This window comes from Podarcis erhardii (assembly GCF_964252035.2).
Source record: "Podarcis erhardii genome assembly, chromosome: 3".
Classification (NCBI taxonomy): domain Eukaryota; kingdom Metazoa; phylum Chordata; class Lepidosauria; order Squamata; family Lacertidae; genus Podarcis; species Podarcis erhardii.
This window is the reverse complement of record NC_138507.1, coordinates 29,975,880-29,993,324: the sequence shown is the minus strand read 5'-3', so window position 1 is coordinate 29,993,324 and position 17,445 is coordinate 29,975,880. Positions and strand designations below refer to the sequence as shown.

The 17,445-nt window shown below is 44.1% G+C and overlaps 1 protein-coding gene and 1 long non-coding RNA gene across 3 annotated transcripts in view; one reads left to right on the top strand and one right to left on the bottom strand.

Annotated features, from left to right (window-relative positions):
- The window catches only part of LOC309339334, a 137,894-nt gene that overhangs the window by 98,800 nt on the left and 21,649 nt on the right, over positions 1–17,445 (top strand). The window lies entirely within an intron of this gene.
- On the bottom strand, positions 2,010–4,951 carry KCNF1 (potassium voltage-gated channel modifier subfamily F member 1). 2 transcript variants are annotated; one of them, XM_081857203.1, is made up of 2 exons: positions 4,318–4,951; positions 2,010–4,226 (listed from the first exon to the last, which is right to left on the bottom strand). In XM_081857203.1, the coding sequence occupies exons 1-2, from the start codon at positions 4,403–4,405 to the stop codon at positions 2,728–2,730; spliced, it is 1,587 nt and encodes a 528-aa protein (XP_081713329.1). In that variant the 5' UTR covers positions 4,406–4,951; the 3' UTR covers positions 2,010–2,727. The 2 variants fall into 2 exon arrangements, with proteins under 2 accessions (XP_081713329.1, XP_081713328.1); XM_081857202.1 differs by having other exon boundaries at positions 2,010–4,322.

The following is a 17,445-nucleotide window of genomic DNA, read 5'->3' as shown; positions in this document are numbered from 1 at the left end:
GTTAGTTGGAAACTGCCCCATAAGTATGTAATTATATACAATAAAATAAACATATGGCCAGTGGGGGAGGGGGGCAGAGGAGTCATGGGTCTGCCAGTATGACTACAGTCTCCTCTTTGTGCTCCAGAAGAAACTTCCTGTTTCATCCCAAATAAAATTGGGCTCTGGGTTTTCTTTCAGAAATGCTAAGGCAAAACACTGAGGGCACAAGAGACCAAAATTCTTAGTCTTACATACTCTGAAACTAAGCACTCTCAGGTACTCTCCAACACACTCGGGCGAAAAACGCCCGTCTTCTGGGGCCATACTCCTGTGCGAATCATGTGACCCACACAAGATCGTGGCATCAAAGGATGCACTTTTTTCAGGGTGAGATCACGGCACCCAACATGGCTGCCGTGCTCTCACACACACAAAATGGGATTTCCCTGTTTTATCTGGACAGTAGAGGGCTATAGATTCAGGCACAAAGCCGAAATGTGCCTCCTGTTGTAATTCAGAAACAAAGGTGTGCCTCAGCTCTTAGAAGTTTGTGGGATGTTGGTCTAGATCAGGGGTCAGCAAACTGTTTCTACAGGGGGCGGTCCACTGTCCCTCACACCTTGTGAGGGGCTGGACTATATTTTTTTGGGGGGGAATCCCCTCCCACGACTCTCCCCTCCCTTCTCCACAGCACTGGATGAGCCCCAGTGGCTGCTTACCTGTGCCTTGCAAGCGGCGGGGGCTGGCGGCAGTGGCGGCGGAGGGATAATGAGTGGCATGAAAGGGCTGGCTCTGGGGAGGGGCTGCTTAAAATGGCGCTCAGCCAACCGCGGCTCAACAAAGCCCAACCCCCTTCCTCCTCTAGGCAGGGCGGGGAGAAGCCAGGAGGAGGGAGGGAGGAGGTGCCGCCACAGTGTGTGGGAGGGAGGGGGGAAATGGTGCAGCCCAAACAATCAGCATCCACAGGCCGCATCCAGAAGTTAATTGGGCCGGATCTGGCCTCCGGGCCTTAGTTTGCCGACCAATGGTCTAGATCCTCAAAAAGACTAACATGGCTCCTTTGTGGGAAAAAGTTCCAAGAAAATGTGAATGAGGTTATTCAAATAAGTGCTTTCAAACCCCCAGTTCCAAACAATTACATTGAAACCACAGAGACATTCTTCAGGTGAACACAATGGCATAACATGTTAAAGTGTGGTGGGAAGTGGTGCGCACATACATTTGCTGCCTTCTTTCTTATGCATTTGTTTTCAGGGCACCCAATGCCCAATCCACTCCCACAATGATGAAAATGTTGATTAGGGTTGCCATATTTTCAAAAAGTAGAAGTCCGGACACAAAACTAGTTGAGCGGTTTTTTTTGGCCAAAGTTGTTGAGCTATTTTTCTTTTTAAAAAAGAAGTTGTTTGAGCTATTTTTATGGAAATTCACGGCTGAATCCCAGCTATTTCCAGGAAATTCCAGACGTATGGCAACAAACACATAATTTGGCATGGGTTTCTCCCCACCCATTTGGATTGGCAGGCTTTTATGCTTTTTGCCCCCTTGATTGTGCCCTCCCATAGGGGGAAAGCCAGCCGCTGGCATTTTGTACAGCAATTGCACCACTGCATTCGAGCCAGGAAGTTCTAAGCATCATAAAGCCTTTCCAACATAAAGCAGGGATAGCCTGGGCAGTTTAAAATCCTGTTGATTTTCTAAGATTCTTTACTTAGCTATCCAAATACATCACATCATAAATTGCCCATTGATATACAATGGGCAATTTATGTGCTGTGCCGATGAAACACAGGACATCAGGCACACAAAATTCCTTTCCTCATCTTAAGAAAACATGTGCTGTGTTGCTGTACTAATAGTTGATCATTATAAGTAGAATATACATTGCAGTTACTTAATATTTATTTTGAAAGATTTAGAATGCTCACAGGTTTTGGTAAGTGTTCAGCTTTGGGATATATATACATATAGTATGCAACTTCCCTGTGAAGAACTGAAGGAAGTTACTTAAAGAAAATCATGCCCACTGCATTTTAATCAAGACTTTTTTATTTGCTGTTATATTTCTATCATTAACACATTGGCTCTGCATACTTTTCTCTTTCAAAAATCTGGCTAGAACGATAAACATTTTTCTCTATTAAAAACGAAGGTGGAATTCTCCAAACATTAAGGTTCAGAGGCTTCTTTACATTTGCTTTATCTCCCAGAGCATCATATCTCTCTAGTAGCATTTTGCTAGGCAGAACACGTGGTTTAAAGTGACAGTTCAGTTTAATTTTTCTTTCAAACAGCACTTCCCAACTAGAGAAACATTTGACAGAACTTGCTTTTTCAGCGTTGTTCTCTTCCCACCCCCCTTTATTATTATACATACATTTTTTTCTGACTCTGTAAGAATTTACATCCGTTTTATATATACTGACTGGTATGCTTTTTTTTTACCCCTCTGAAATGTTTACAAAGGGATGAGTCAGGATGCAGTCATTATATCTGGCCATACATTCATTGTGTTCTTGTGTTTTATAAACAATGGCTTACTAAGCTGAGATGGAGTTGTTGAGGTGTGTGTGTGTGTGTGTGTCTATACACACACACATATATATACATATATGTCTGCCTATGTATAAATATATGCACATGAAACAGAGCGGCTGACCTCAAAGGAGTCCCTTTTATTCTTATTTCAAGACGAGATTGTCACTTGTATTCCAGATTTCCACCAAATGGAGGCAAACTCACAGCCTACTTACAGCTCTGAAGTCTGGTTCGGTGGTGGTTATCTGACAGGAGGTGAATGACGGTATCACTGTTGGAGAATCTGAGATGGCTGCTCCATCGGGGATCTTCCTTTTCTGTCTCCAGAAGAGATGCAGCTTCACACCTGGGGCTTCCACCTTTCTTGTTATCGCCTGCATTTAGCTCCATCAGTTCCAGTTCATGCTTGGCAGCTGTCTCCAACACTCTCTGCTTGTTATAGTATCTGACAAAGTTATTAATGATAGGGTGGATCGGTAGTGCAATGGCTATGACCCCGCAAAGGAAACTGATGGCAGCGTTGAGCTTGCCCAATGTGGTCTTTGGGTAAATGTCCCCGTAACCCACCGTGGTCATGGTTATGATGGCCCACCAAAAGGACTGGGGGATGCTCTTAAACATCGTCTCGGGGTGGCTTTGCTCTACCGTATAACCGAGGGCAGAAAACACAAATATCCCAACAGCCAAATACATCAGGAGGAGCCCCAACTCCTTAAAGCTTCTTTTAAGAGCGTAGGTCAAAGTCTGTAGACCCGAGGAGTGCCGTGCCAGCTTGAAAATCCTTGCGATCCTCATGATCCGAAGCGCTTGGATGGCTTGTTGCACGTTCGTTAGCTCCATCAGTTTGGCACCTAAGTGGGTCAATATCAGGCTGACATAGAAGGGAAGTATTGCAAATATGTCGACAGTGTTCATGAAAGAAAGAGCAAAGTGTAATTTGTTAGGGGATGAGATGAGTCTGAGGATGTACTCGAGAGTAAACCAGACTATGCAAGCTGTCTCAATCTTATCCAGCACTGGGTGCTCAACAGATTTTCCTTCAGAGTCCTCCACCTGCAATTCTGGGATGGTCCCCACACACATCACTACCGATGAGGTTAGGATGAGTAGAAAAGACACAACTGCTATTACTCTAGCTGGGTACGAAGATTCTGGTTTTTCCATGAATTTCCAAATGTACTTTTGACATTTTTTCCAGCGGTTTTCGGAGGTGTCCAGTCCCAAGTCGTCCAAAATCAGCTGGACCCTGCGGGCAATCTCTTCTAGCTCTTCCTTTTTTTCACTGAGGTGAGTTTTGCAGCAGTCATCCAGGAATTTGAGATCCACTTTCCAAAACTCCATTTCGTTCTTAAAACAAATGGGACATATCCCTTTCTTCATGTGAACCTCCCCGAAATAATACAGATCAATTATGCATTTAAAAGCATCCGGATCTCTGTCGAAGTAAAATTCTCTCTTCCCAGGATCATAGTCATCGCAAAGTGAGAAAATGGTGTCATATCCCCCTGATAAACAGTTCACAAGCTCTGCTAGTCTCGTTTTTGGGTACTGATTGAGGTGGTCTCCGTACAGCACCTGCCTCACCCCACCGACATTGACGACAATCTCTGTTTCTTCACTGTTCTCTGACCCGTCACTTTCCAGCTCTTGAAAACTAATGTCATCTGCCATTTTAACGTTATTGCCTTGTTTCCAACAGCCTTCTCCTCCCACAGGTTATTACGGGAGAAGCTTTGCGATAAATCAAGTCAGCTGTTCATTAGCAAAACCTTAAGTGGCAACGACTTTGAACAGGACTGGGGGAAAAATAGACTGCAAAAGGAAAACCTGCAGGCTGCGAAACCTTGCGAAGTCTGCAACAAGCTGCAGTGGAGAGGCAAGTCATCTGTCTGCTTGCGAGTGAGAGAGCGCGGTTGTTTGAGTAGCAGCAGTTGCTCCAATAGATTTGAACGAGGAGTCGGGGAGAGAGAGAGAGACAGACAGACAGGGAGACAGAGGAACACTTAAGGAAACTCACCCATTGCTGTTTTCAGCTTTTCTTTATTTCCTGAAATGGCATTGATTTGCCATCGGAGATTCTGGTTCCTACAATAAGTCCCTTATGCCTAAATAACAACAAAAGTGAACGAAACAGTTCTGAGAGAGAAAGAGAGGAAAAAAAGAGACAAGTCCCATCAGCTGCTTTTGTGATGTCTTGGCTTCAGAGAGGCTCACAGAGGGAATTCTATTGTGTGTCTTTTGCTACAAAGGTATTCTGGAGTTTTGCAGCAGCTCCCTCACACAAGGGCTTGAAGTGTGCGAAGGATAAAGTTGTGCTTGTTATCCCCCTTGCTGTTTACAAGCACAATAGGACTTCCAGGCTGCCGTCAAGTGCTTTCCAAACTCTACCCTCTTCTGGTGAAATGCAGTAAAAACAGGAGCAGTACTGCAAGGTGGGTTTTTTTTTTTTTTTTGCTTTTGAAGAGGAATTTACATCATGGGATGCCAAAATGTTGTTGCTTCCTCCTTTTTACCAGCACCAGTCCTGTTTCTCTGAAGAAGAATCTACGTCCAACTCAAGCCAACTAGATGGAGGAACAGATTCATTTCAGTGCAAGAGTATAAGTTATGAGGCATTCTGTTCTTAGCTACAGTGAGAATTTGGCAGTGGGCAAGTTTTCAGAACAACCTTCCACCATGTGAGCGCAGTTGAGTTTCCGCCTTTGGGTTGCTGCGACCCTTGCAGAGATCAGTTACACTAATGGTTAATTTTTTTCTATATCAAACTGAATTCATATTTTGCTGTCTCTTGCAATACCTCAGTCAAGTGGGCAATTTTACCGGTCTTTGACAGGGAGCTTGCTTTTAGGTTTTTGGTTTGGTTTGGTTCTTTGTTTTTACATAATCAAGCTTATGTATAAGTTTTATGAAATAAATAAAATGAGTGAACAGAACTTGGGTGCCAATAGCTGGTCCAAGACACACTGAGCAAAAATTCAGCTGCAGAAGTTTTCATGCTTTCACGGGAAACAGCACTTCCTCTGTTTGTTGTGCTCTCCAAGTTATTTCACGCAGGGTACATGAAAGGCTCATAATAACGCAGTGGGTTTTAATCATTCCCTTTGTGATGTTAAATGAGCCTGTTTTGCTAAATTCTGGGGCTTGTTTTCAATGACCAGTCAAGAGAGCCACACAAATAAATTCCTTGCAGTTGGTGGTTAAAACAACAACATCCTCTGCTCCAGGCCAGTGTAGGTAAACAAACAAAAAAGAAGCCAAAGCAACCACATTTTTCAGGCATGTTGGCCCTATAGTTTGGGCATCCTTAATAGCATGGTATAATTTGGTTACTCATTTTTATTATGCCATTACGCACCCCAAATTCAAATGGCAGTTGCAGAGGGAATCCAGGACCACAGTCGGACAAAGGGTTATATCCCACCTTCCCTCCCTGCCATGGGCCTGATCTGGTCTGGAGGCCTCTGCTCCTGCTATTCACTAATTAAAAAATAAAAAATCTGGCCATTCCTAATTGTGTGAAGGATGTGATGCCTAGTTTGCTCTGAGTCAGTCCCAGAGATTCACCAGGGCCAACTTGCCCTAAAAAAAAGGTGGCTCACGTGGTTGATCTACTCAAGTGTAGCTTGGAGACTGCTAATTCACACAAGCCCGTGGCAATCTCTCTTGAAGGCCTCCCATTTCTGTGCTTCACATGTGAATGAGGCAGGCATGTTTTATCTCATCTGGTTTTGCCCCCAGTTTGATGCAGTGCTTCTGGTTGGAAATAAGAAGGTGTTTGCACTGTGGGCCGGAGAAGTGTTAGCAGCAGGGCATGCCAGGCTGCGGAGACCCCAGAAGCGATCCAGGGGTGGTCCATGCTGATGTTGGACTGACCTGCCTTCTTGCCAACCTAGCAGTTCAAAATCATATTGGCGTGAGTAGATAAATAAGTACCGCTGTGGCGGGAAAGTAAACAGTGTTTCCGTGCACTCTGGCTTCCATCACGGTGTCCCGTTGTGCCAGAAGCGGTTTGGTCATGCTGGCCACATGACCCGGAAAGCTGTCTGCTGACAAACGCCAGCTCCCTCGGCCTGAAAGCGAGATGAGCGCCACACCCCATAGTCAAATTTGACTGAACTTAACTGTCCAGGGACGCGGGTGGCGCTTAGGGACGCGGGTGGTGCTGTGGGTTAAACCACAGAGCCTAGGACTTGCCGATCAGAAGGTCGGCGGTTCGACTCCCCGCAACGAGGTGAGCTCCCGTTGCTTGGTCCCTGCTCCTGCCAACCTAGCAGTTCGAAAGCACGTCAAAGTGCAAGTAGATAAATGGGTACTGCTCCGGCGGGAAGGTAAACGGTGTTTCCGTGTGCTGCTCTGGTTCGCCAGAAGCGGCTTAGTCATGCTGGCCACATGACCCAGAAGCTGTCTGCGGACAAAACGCCGGCTCCCTCGGCCTGTAGAGCGAGATGAGCGCGCAACCCCAGAGTCGGTCACGACTGGACCTAATGGTTAGGGGTCCCTTTACCTTTACCTAACTGTCCAGGGGTCCTTTACTCCCTCTGCAATGGCCTTCCCTCCCCACTGTAAATGTCTTCCCTTTTTAAAAAGCCCATGGCCTACAGAAAGCTCTTCTGATTCCTATCTGACATGTTAATGATAGATGGTTCTAAAATAACCACGCAAAAGGTTTTGCTGGGCTAATTTAAGCATATAAGCTCATTCGAAGGAATGCTGAATGCATGACAGATGTAACACGTTTGCAAAGTCCAGTGGATGTTGAGGAGCTGCACTTGATAAGCCAAGAAGCGGTATTTGCAAAGTCAACATTCTAAGTGTGACCAGTTAAAATCAACACATTGTAAATTCTTCACACCAATGCAAAGTCTCCCTTGCCATTTGTGCAATGAGCATGCAGTGTCCCACTAGCAAACTTGCTTTCAAACTTCTTTTAAAGCACATGGCTTCCCCCAAAGAATCTTGGGAACTGTAGTGTTTTTCCCCCAAGGGTGGTGAGAATTGTTGCTCTGTGGGGGTAAAATACAGTCCCTGGGATTCTTTGTGGGGAAGCTGTGTGCTATAAATGCATGGCATGGATGTGACCTGAATTAGGAGTTAATTATCACATAACACAAGCCAAGTTCAATACAGTTTGTATTTTCTGTGTCACTTATTCATTTATTTATTCATTCCCCTGCCTTCAATTTCTCTGCAAAGTCTCTGAGGACATTGGCATAACAAGGTACCAAAACAAAAAACTAAAGCAATGCTGTGCCCACGCACCCATAATTTTCCTTGCACAGGAGAGATCTAACCCCCCCTTTCCTCTTTTTTTATATCAAATTTACCAGTGTGGGGGATTGAAAAAATGTAAAAGAAAAAGCTAGACTGCTGGATAATTACTGTCACTTGTGGGATGCTCTGAACAAAATAATTAATTATGGCATGGTCCTATAAATAATTCCATAAATCAAGCAAAAAGCAAGGCATGAAACATATGGTGCATACTTCCTAAAACATTTCTGCATCTTACTCATACCATTAAATGTACAATTTCATCTGGAAGTACCAGTTATTTGCAAAGATACATAGCTATAGGTAGAAATAGATGTATAAAGAAAATGTGCTGTAATTATGGATTTTTTTAAAAAAATGTTCTTTTTTCTTCCCCAGGGCAAATTAATCTTCTTCTTGGCAGATATATATTATTCTGTCTGTCAATCTAATACATTTGCCTCACTTTTCATCCAGAGCATTCATACATGGTCCCTCTCACTTTATCCTCACAAGATCCCTGTGGGGTAAATAAGGTTGAAACAAACAGGCAAGGTTGCCCAGTAAGCTTTGTGTCAATCAGGGATCTTATTTCCTCCATTGACTTCCACCCAAGAATTCTGGGTAAACTAGTTTGCCCCTCAGAGTTACAATCCCCAGTACCCTTAAACTACCATTCCCAGAATTCTTTGAGGTATGTCATGTGCTTTAAATATGTGGTGTGTATACAGCCAGAATGCACATAATGTACAGTCATACCTCTTGTTACGTTCCCTTCGCGTTGCAGATTTTCGGGTTGCAAACGCGGCATACCCGGATGTGTATACTTCCGGGTTTTGCTGCACGCGCAGAGGCATTCAGCGCACTTCGCACATGCACAGAAGCTCTCTATCGTGCTCCGTGCTTGCACAGGAGTGCCGCTCTAGTTGCAGACTTTTCGGGGTGCGAACAGCACCCCGGAACAGATTGTGACCGCAACTAGAGGTACCACTGTATATTACAGTGGTACCTCGGGTTGAGAACTTAATTCATTCCGGAGGTCCGTTCTTAACCTGAAACTGTTCTTAACCTGAGGTACCACTTTAGCTAATGGGGCCTCCCGCTGCCACCGCGCCACCAGAGCACGATTTCTGTTCTCATCCTGAAGCAAAGTTCTTAACCCGAGGTACTATTTCTGGGTTAGCAGACTCTGTAATCTGAAGCGTCTGTAACCTGAAGCGTCTGAAACCTGAGGTACCACTGTATTGTGTGCAGAAGGCCTGCCACTATATATTGTTCCTATGTTTTTAATTGTTAGTTGGTTATCTATATATTCATTACATTATATGTATTTATTCGCATACATTTCTAGAAAGAATTTTAAGTCGGTTGCTGCATTTCTCACATAGGCTGAATTTCCTCCAGCTTCAGGGTTAGTTTCCTCATAACACTTTAAATCCAAAGTACTGGACCAAAAATATCACACATTAGCAGGCAGCACAAGTTCCTTTATGTATGCGCCTTAAGGTTTCTCTGATTTCATGGCATTTCATATGCAATTGGCCATGGCTAGTGGAGGGAATAATTATAACCCCAGAATAGACAAACCTGAAGCACTTTGTAGAACACAACTAGCATTTTAAAACCAAAGCTTTAGAATTACTGATTCAGTGTTTGCTAGCCAAATGAGAATTGACATCCAATCCTGAGCTGTCAGTATCATTCTTCAGGAAATAAACAAAATTAAAATGGACTCACTGTCTTAAGACTGGATTTTGTAACAAAGGCAGGTGCTGGTTGATAATTTGCCACCCAGGGTAGTTATCAGAATCGTAGAGTTGGAAGGGGCCTTGAGGGTCATCTAGTCCAACCCCATGCAATGCAGGAATCTTTCACCCAACGTGGGGTTCGAACCCCCAACTCTGGAGTTAAAGAGTGGGCAAAACTAGATAGAGACAGAGAGCTGCAGTCAGATATCCTGACATTTATGTTCTTCTTTAAAAACTACTGGGGAAAGGGATTGGAATCAGGGTAGTGGAATTGGGGGTGGGGATGTGCTTGGGAGGTGCTATTAGGGACAGGGCTTGTGTGAGTGACCCCACCCCTCTACAACCCTTTTACCCTCATGAGACACTGGGGAAGTTAAGTTGATTACAAAAAAATGTACTATCAACCAGGAAGTTCCAGTTCATCCCTCCCCAGCAAACTTGACATAGCTGACGTTTCTGAATTTTTGTTTGGCCTGAGCTGTGTGCCTCGAGATTTCAGTTTCTGAGGTTTGTAACCCCCAACTTTGTACTTGTTAACAATCTACTTCCCTTTTGCTGGGTTTGCTGTTGTCCCTCCGATAACAAAACCGCACCCCATGAAGGGATTTGTTGGTCGTGGTGAAATGGAATTTCATTTCTAAAGGACTGAATGCAATCAGGGCAGCAAACGACCCAACCTCGCATCCTCACCAATGTGGTGGCTTCGTCTTGTCATTGCCACGTGGTGAGCGAGGCTTTTGCAATAGCAACCTGACAGTTGCTGCTTACATCTGCAGAGGCAGTTTCAGTGTGGCTCCACCAGACGCCGCAATGCACGGGGTGCCAAAACAATACTGTAGAACGAAGCGTGAGAGGCGGCAAAGGAGGCACCGAATTTTAGCGTCGCCCAGGCACCACTGAAATTTGAGAGCCTGAATGCCACCACTGAGGTCTGTAGAAGTTTTACTACAAAGCTCGGATTTCACATGTTAAGGTTCTTCATGGGCCGTGAAAAATATAGGCAGGAGTTTGAAGCAAAATCTTGTTTGATTATAACAACTTTAGAGCAAACAAGTATTTAGAGGGAGACCTAGCCTGTTGTCAGCAGAACCTGAGACAGAACTACTTCAGCTATTGATATGGTGAAACTAATAGGGAACCTGGACTGTATTTCTAAACATCACACGTGTAAACTTAACTGGGGAACATGAACTGAAGAGCACTTTGATGCCCGTGTTCCTACCTGTCAACCTCTCAAGAAGCATCTGGTGGGCTACGCACTATGGAACAGGATGTTGGACTAGATGGGCTCTGATCCATCAGGGCTCTCCTTTTGTCCTTTTTACTGCTGAATAATGTACACCATTCACATGTCAGTTGCAGCCACGTGATAGTATTGAGGATTTTGGTGGTGCGTACCCCTGACAATTTATAGCAGCTGGTGGAAAGTGTCATCATGAGCCCAAAGACCTACTGACTTGGGCTGATGCAAATTAGGAGGGCACAAGTTTGGCAAAGGCTACTTTGCTACTAATTGGACCACCTGCATTTTTATTTTTGCCTTTTAACGTTCCCTTTGCTGCCGCCTTTCTCTCCATTAACATTTTGCCCCATCAAGCGGATATCCTATCTACAGGCCGGCAATTTCTGCTAATGAATACATAGCGTGTGATGGTTTTCCTCTGTTTTACCATGAAGCAATTACGAATGTCATCATTAGAAGATTAATTCAACAAACAAAAGCATCTCTAGCCGTGCCCTAGGCAGATGCTGGAAATTTACTCTCTTGGGAAACGTAAAGTTGATGTTCTCTGTGACGTGATGGTTGATATGAAAGAGCTGTCTATCTTCAGATAAGTATCTAATTAGGCAGAGCTGTTATTTGCCGACATCTCCCCCGAGGCCATGTTCGCAACCAGGCAGCAAGGAGATAGTGCTACTGACCGAAGGCTGGTTTGCGAGAATGTTCACGTGGACCCATGCTAGATGGTTGCACTTGAGTGCTGTAACCTTTATGTTTGCTCCAAGAGGCCTTTTCAAGCCCAGCTATACCTTATGGCAATGTTTCCCAACCTTGGGCCTCCAGCTGTTTTTGAACTACAATTCCCATCATCCCTGACCACTGGTCTTGCTAGCTAGGGATGATGGGAGTTGTAGTCCAAAAACAGCTGGAGGCCCAAGGTTGGGAAACACTGCCTTATGGGATGATTTGTAGGCGCTGCCATATTTGGCTTCCTTGTTTGCCTGGATGGGAGGATGCAGAGATGTATGTGTGTGTCTATGTAGAAATGCTTGACATTTGTGGTGCTGGAACACAGTCTTCAGTACAAAGGTAAACATCACATCCATTGCTCCACCCACTTTCGTTTCTGGCCCCGCCCACTGCTCCTAGCATGCAGTCCCTAGAAGATTCTCCAGGGAGGGAATGTGGGTCTCGGAAGTGCTATTTTTTCTAGAAAAAAGAGGTGCCAGAACTCACCAAGAACACCTCCCTTGTTCCCTTATAATGGCAGTGGCATCCACCTGAGAGGTGCCAGAACTGAGTTTCAGCGAGTTCTGACTGGGGGGGGGGGGAGCCCTGGTTGGTGAAGAAAATTCCCACTCCCTTTATTAGAGTATGGCTCTGCTGCTGCTCAGAGTCCTTCAAAGGTTTAAAAAAAAGTGGATATTAAGGGAATTATTGTAATATTTTGAAATGCAGTTTGATGATAAGGATTCATTCGATCTGGAAGCATGAGAAGTTAGCTAAAAAACATTAATAATTGATAATTAGGCACAATATTTGATTATTGGATAATTTGTATAATTTGGAATATATCATTAGGTTTGATTGGAAATTTTTAATATTTTCTTTTTTTAAAAAAAGAAAAAGAGTGGATATAGGAAACAGCTCTTTACATTACCTTGCAAACAACCCTCTTCAAAAAAGAGAGAGCGAGAGAGAGCAGGGTGCTCACTTCTCCCTAGGGTGATTTCCCATTTCTCTCAAAAAGGACTGAAAGCAGTATGTGACTCTCACATACTATCAGCCAAGTCAGGGATAGTCTCAGGCCTGACTAAACATGACACCAATAACATTATTTAAATGTGTTGCGGGGTAGTCAATAGCACTGTGGCACATAGGGCAGGGAGGGTTGAGCGATGATCTTCGTAAAAAAAAAAATCATTGCCACCATGCCACAGATAGCATGGAGGAGACTGCTGTGCCACGACAGGGGGAATTTACAGTGGTACCTTGGGTTAAGTACTTAATTCGTTCCGGAGGTCCGTTCTTAACCTGAAAGCACCACTTTAGCTAATGAGGCCTTCTGCTGCCACGCCGCCAGAGCATGAATTCTGTTCTCATCCTGAAGCAAAGTTCTTAACCCGAGGTACTATTTCTGGGTTAGCGGAGTCTGTAACCTGAAGCGTATGTAACCCAAGGTACCACTGTACTGATATCACAGTTAGGAAGGGCGGCTTAGACCTCCCTGCTGGATATGCAATGGTGCCAATGACTATTCGACCCCCACATCTGATAGTTAATTTAAAGAAACACCGCCCCCATGTGGTTGCTAGTCAGGTCCAGTGCTTGAAACGAACTAGTTCATTTGAATGAAGTTCAAAAATCTCTGAACTACACCTGAAAATATTCTCCATAATTGCTGGGTGAGCTAAACGCAAAAAAAGTTCATTTGGGCGGCAGAATGTAGAATGGTTTCTAGTTTTCTAGTTCATCTTCAGGTTCATTCCCAGCCCCCTTCCCCAAAGCAGGAGCCAGCTGCTGCCCCTATCTTCAGGAAAAAGAAAGGTCACAGCCCAGGGGAGCCTCTTGCAAATCCTTCTAAGCCTTCTATCCCTTTGCAAAGATAATTTAACATTTTGAATGAGCATCCAGATTGAGTTACACCGACCCTGCCTGGTTTCTCCTGTCATCATTGCATGGTACATCCACTGGCTTCAGGGCTTGAGGCTTTTTGCCCAGGCAACAGCTGATTCATTTACGGCCGGCCAACATCACACCCCAACAATGTGACCTTGCTATAAAAGCAGAGGAGCATTTGAATTCCACCTCAAAATCTCTGTCATTCCAGGCTAGATTTATATAGCACAGACGACAGAGTCGGAAGGTCCTTCATACTAGGCCAAATTAGTTGTTTAGATATTGACTTCTTCATTGTTCTGTCAGATGCATTACTGCATTCTCCACCTACAGTCTCACTTTGCACTTTTAGACACTCATAGAAACAGCAACTGCTTTTTGTCAAGCATTTACATGAGCAAATGTTGTAGGCATTATTAGTAATAACTGCTGTGGTATTTGGGTAAACTTGGATCAACAAATATAAGCACTTAGTTCTTTCAAGTATGCTCACTCAGTCCTGTACCATGAAGCTCTTGAGTTGGACATTCAGCCCGCAAAGCAACTTCTTCATCTTACACAGTATTCAGTTCAGTTATTCACAATTCCACTTACTGTTTGCAATTTTTTTTAAAAAAAGTCCCCATGAAAATTCAACAGCATTTTTGTGTGCAAATTTCTCCTTACATACACATTTTCAAATGCACTTTTGTCTAATATAAATGCATCTTTGCAGAGCAATTCCCCCATGTATAATGCTTTTCTATATGTTGTTTTCACTTAATAAATGCATTTTTATGCACACTTTGTCAAGGAGCTGTCAGCTGAGTACAGGTCATCCATAGGGCAGGAAAGAACTTGAGACACTGAATGCAATTAAGCTTTTATTCATAGAAAGTAAACAACACAGCAGAGTTTCTCTTGCTCATCTTACCTCACTGAAGATGTTGTTGGAACTGACCACTGGCCCGCCTTCCCCCTCTAGCCTCTCACTCTGGATCCCTCCCAAGTAAACGTAGACTGTGGCGAGGGGCTGAACTTTTCCTCTGGGTTTGTCTGGCCTGTTGCTCAGTAACGTGCAGGACTCTCCTTGAGTGGGGTGTCAGGAGAGGAAGAGACCCAGCAGGACTGGGACTATCCAGCTGCCAGGCAGCAGGGGCAACCTCTTGACTCCTCTCTTCCTAAGTCTACACTCACACTGAGACTCTCAGCACCCAGTCCTGTCCTGGAAGGCCCTCCTTCTCCTGACCCCATTTATCACTCAAACCACCTGCTTCTAGCACCTCCCAGCTCTTCCCTTCCACAAACTAGTCCCCAGTGTCCCACCACCGCTATCCAGGGTCTAAGTCATTATCATCTGTGTCATCCCTGGGGGCCTCTTGGGTGGGCAACAGCCACCACTCTTACTCTTCCTCATCCAGATAGTCCCTGACACCCTAGTATATGCATTTTTAGTACACGTTGCTTGACTGGACCCAACTACATTGCAAAATTCAGCGAAGTGTAAATTTTGAAAGATGGCTGTGTTTCAGAAAGTGGATTTGGTAAGTTCTCCTTTTTTTAAAAAAATGTATTTTTATTAAAGATTTTATTTGTTTACAAAAGTATGTGCAATCTCTCTCTCCCTCTCTCTCTTTTCTCTCTCTCCCCAAATAACATTTTCTATGGATCAGTTTCATTTGTTGAGACATTAGGAAGAAAAGGGAGAAAGAGGTGGAGTGGGGGAAAGGTGAGTGAGGGTGGGGTCACGTGGCGATGTTTCTATTTTACTTACTATATGTGGGTTTTTGTGTCAGCGTCGCTTGTGCAGGTTCTCTGCTATTGACCTGTGTTCCTTTGGTAGTGAGAGAGGTTGGGGTTAGCAAGTAAGTTCTCCTTTAAATGTGAAGTGAATCACATTGCTCCCCATCCCTAAGGGTTGCCAGTTCAATTTTGATCCCATAGGAAAACCTTCTCCCACGCAGAAAATTAGTGTGGCAGGGAGAAGGAAAATACATGAGCCCACCACCACCAGTTGAGGTGGTACAGTCCAGCAAGAGCTACACCTAGGGATGGACTAAACATACGAGTAGCCAGGCAAGTCTATTCCATGCATATATTTTTTCAGAAAGGTCCTTAAAATTCTGCACACTTTAAGGAGATTTAAGCTGATTTGAAGAACTTACAAAGTGGCCTGTAAGCCTCCTACAGGAGGAAAGAAAGATAGTGACTCCCATCAGAAATTGGGAGCAGACCTCTTTTGCTCTGTACAGTTACCCAGGAAGGGGTTGCATGTCATAACACACTGCTGCTTCCAGGTGCTTTGGAGTCGCTTTCCAGCTGCCTCTGTTGTTTAAAGGAAAGAAAGAATCTGGGAAGCCTTTGGACCCCCTCACGTAAATGTAAATCGTGACAAACTGTGCTCCAATCTAATCCACATGTCTACAGTGGTGCCTCGCAAGACGAAAAGAATCCGTTCCGCGAGTCTCTTCGTCTAGCGGTTTTTTTGTCTTGCGAAGCAAGCCCATTGACGGTTTAGCGGATTAGCGCTATTAGTGGTTTAGCGGCTTTTAGTGGCTTATCGGCTTAGTGGATAAGCGGCTTAGCGGCTTAGAAAAAGGGGGGGAAGGGGAAAAAACGTGCAGGAACTCGCAAGACATTTTCGTCTTGCGAAGCAAGCCCATAGGAAATTCGTTTTGCGAAGCGCCTCCAAAATGGAAAACTCTTTCGTCTAGCGGGTTTTCCGTCTTGCGAGGCATTCGTCTTGCGGGGCACCACTGTATATTCCTATCTGAGCATGATCCAGCAGGTGCCAAATGGGGAGGGTTGCTCCAAATTGCATGGCGAACCAAAACCCTACCCTATTTCCAACTAAACCATGTAATCCTGCTGATCATGTAGCTTAAAAAATAAGCAGAATCAATGGCACTTTTAAATAAATGCTTTCAGAATAAAAAGCAACAGACATTTAAAATCTTCTTCCCATTCGTTAACAAAGGTATAATTATTACACAGAAGCAGCATCTGTTAGGCCATGAAAACAAGTACTGAAGACTGTATTGCTGAAAACTGTTGAGAAATAAAACACTATAATCAGCGACCTTGAAACACATTGCTCTCCCTTTCATTTTGAAGGGGGTTGTTTCAAATACTGTGCAGTTTTGTTAGGATATGGCATAGGTAAGAGAAAACGATCCACAGCGGTTGTGCGTTAGCGATACATCTAAACTAAGTGCTTAGCAGTGGAATGCTTTTCTAGCTTCTCCTCTTTCTTCTTCTTCTAATATGTTAGGGAAACACCGCCTCATAAATGAAACAATGTTTTAGTGTTATAAAATCCCACCTGGTCATTGCTGCCTCAGCAACATTAGGGTGTTTCACCTAATTGAACACTTCTAATCCAATCTTCAGTATTAGCAAAATGCTGCTTAAACCGAAGTGTTACAGTGCTATCACACTATAATGCTAATTTTAAAAAAAGATATGAGAAAACACCTTTCCAGTCATTGCCATTCTAGGACTCTATCACTCCCCCTAATTAAACACTTCCAATCTACATCCCGATCCAATACAGATGTTAAGCATTTTGCTTATGTCAAAGGCATTGTGACATGGGTGACATAGGTGTGCAATCATTCTTAAACATGTGCTTAGCACTTAATAAATCTTTTTCTTTTAAAGGGTTACTCATACATTCCCCACCCCAGTGGCTGCTCAGGTGGATTGAACACGTTCCCCACTCACATTTGCTAATGATTTGAACCCCTCCATTGTAGGCTCAGATTGTGTGTGTGTGTGTGTGTGTGTGTGTGTGTAAATAAGCAATATATCATAAAGATATTTGTGCCTTATTCCAAAAGAAAACACAAACGCTGGGTAAACATCTGGAACCCCTGGAATCTCACACCGCTCATAGATTGGGGTGGTGTACGACAATATGTTGTGAATGTGGCCTGGGTGACTTTGCCCCTGCCACTCCCTCTAAACCTGGAAAAGCAGATTAGCTAATAATCCCGGTGTGTCTATATACTGTCCTTAGGCTCCCTTGTGGTATGGTGAGTTATAAATATGAGCAAGTCAGAACATACTGTATTAATGAAGTCACTTTTAAGATGGATCCAACTTATA

Excerpts from the sequence above, each read along its gene's own strand:
- KCNF1 (XM_081857203.1), bottom strand. The coding sequence starts at position 4,405 with ATGACTTGCCTCTCCACTGCAGCTTGTTGCAGACTTCGCAAGGTTTCG. Across the intron at positions 4,227-4,317 it reads TGCAGTCTATTTTTCCCCCA|GAGAAGGCTGTTGGAAACAA; the intron begins GTCCTGTTCAAA and ends AACCTGTGGGAG.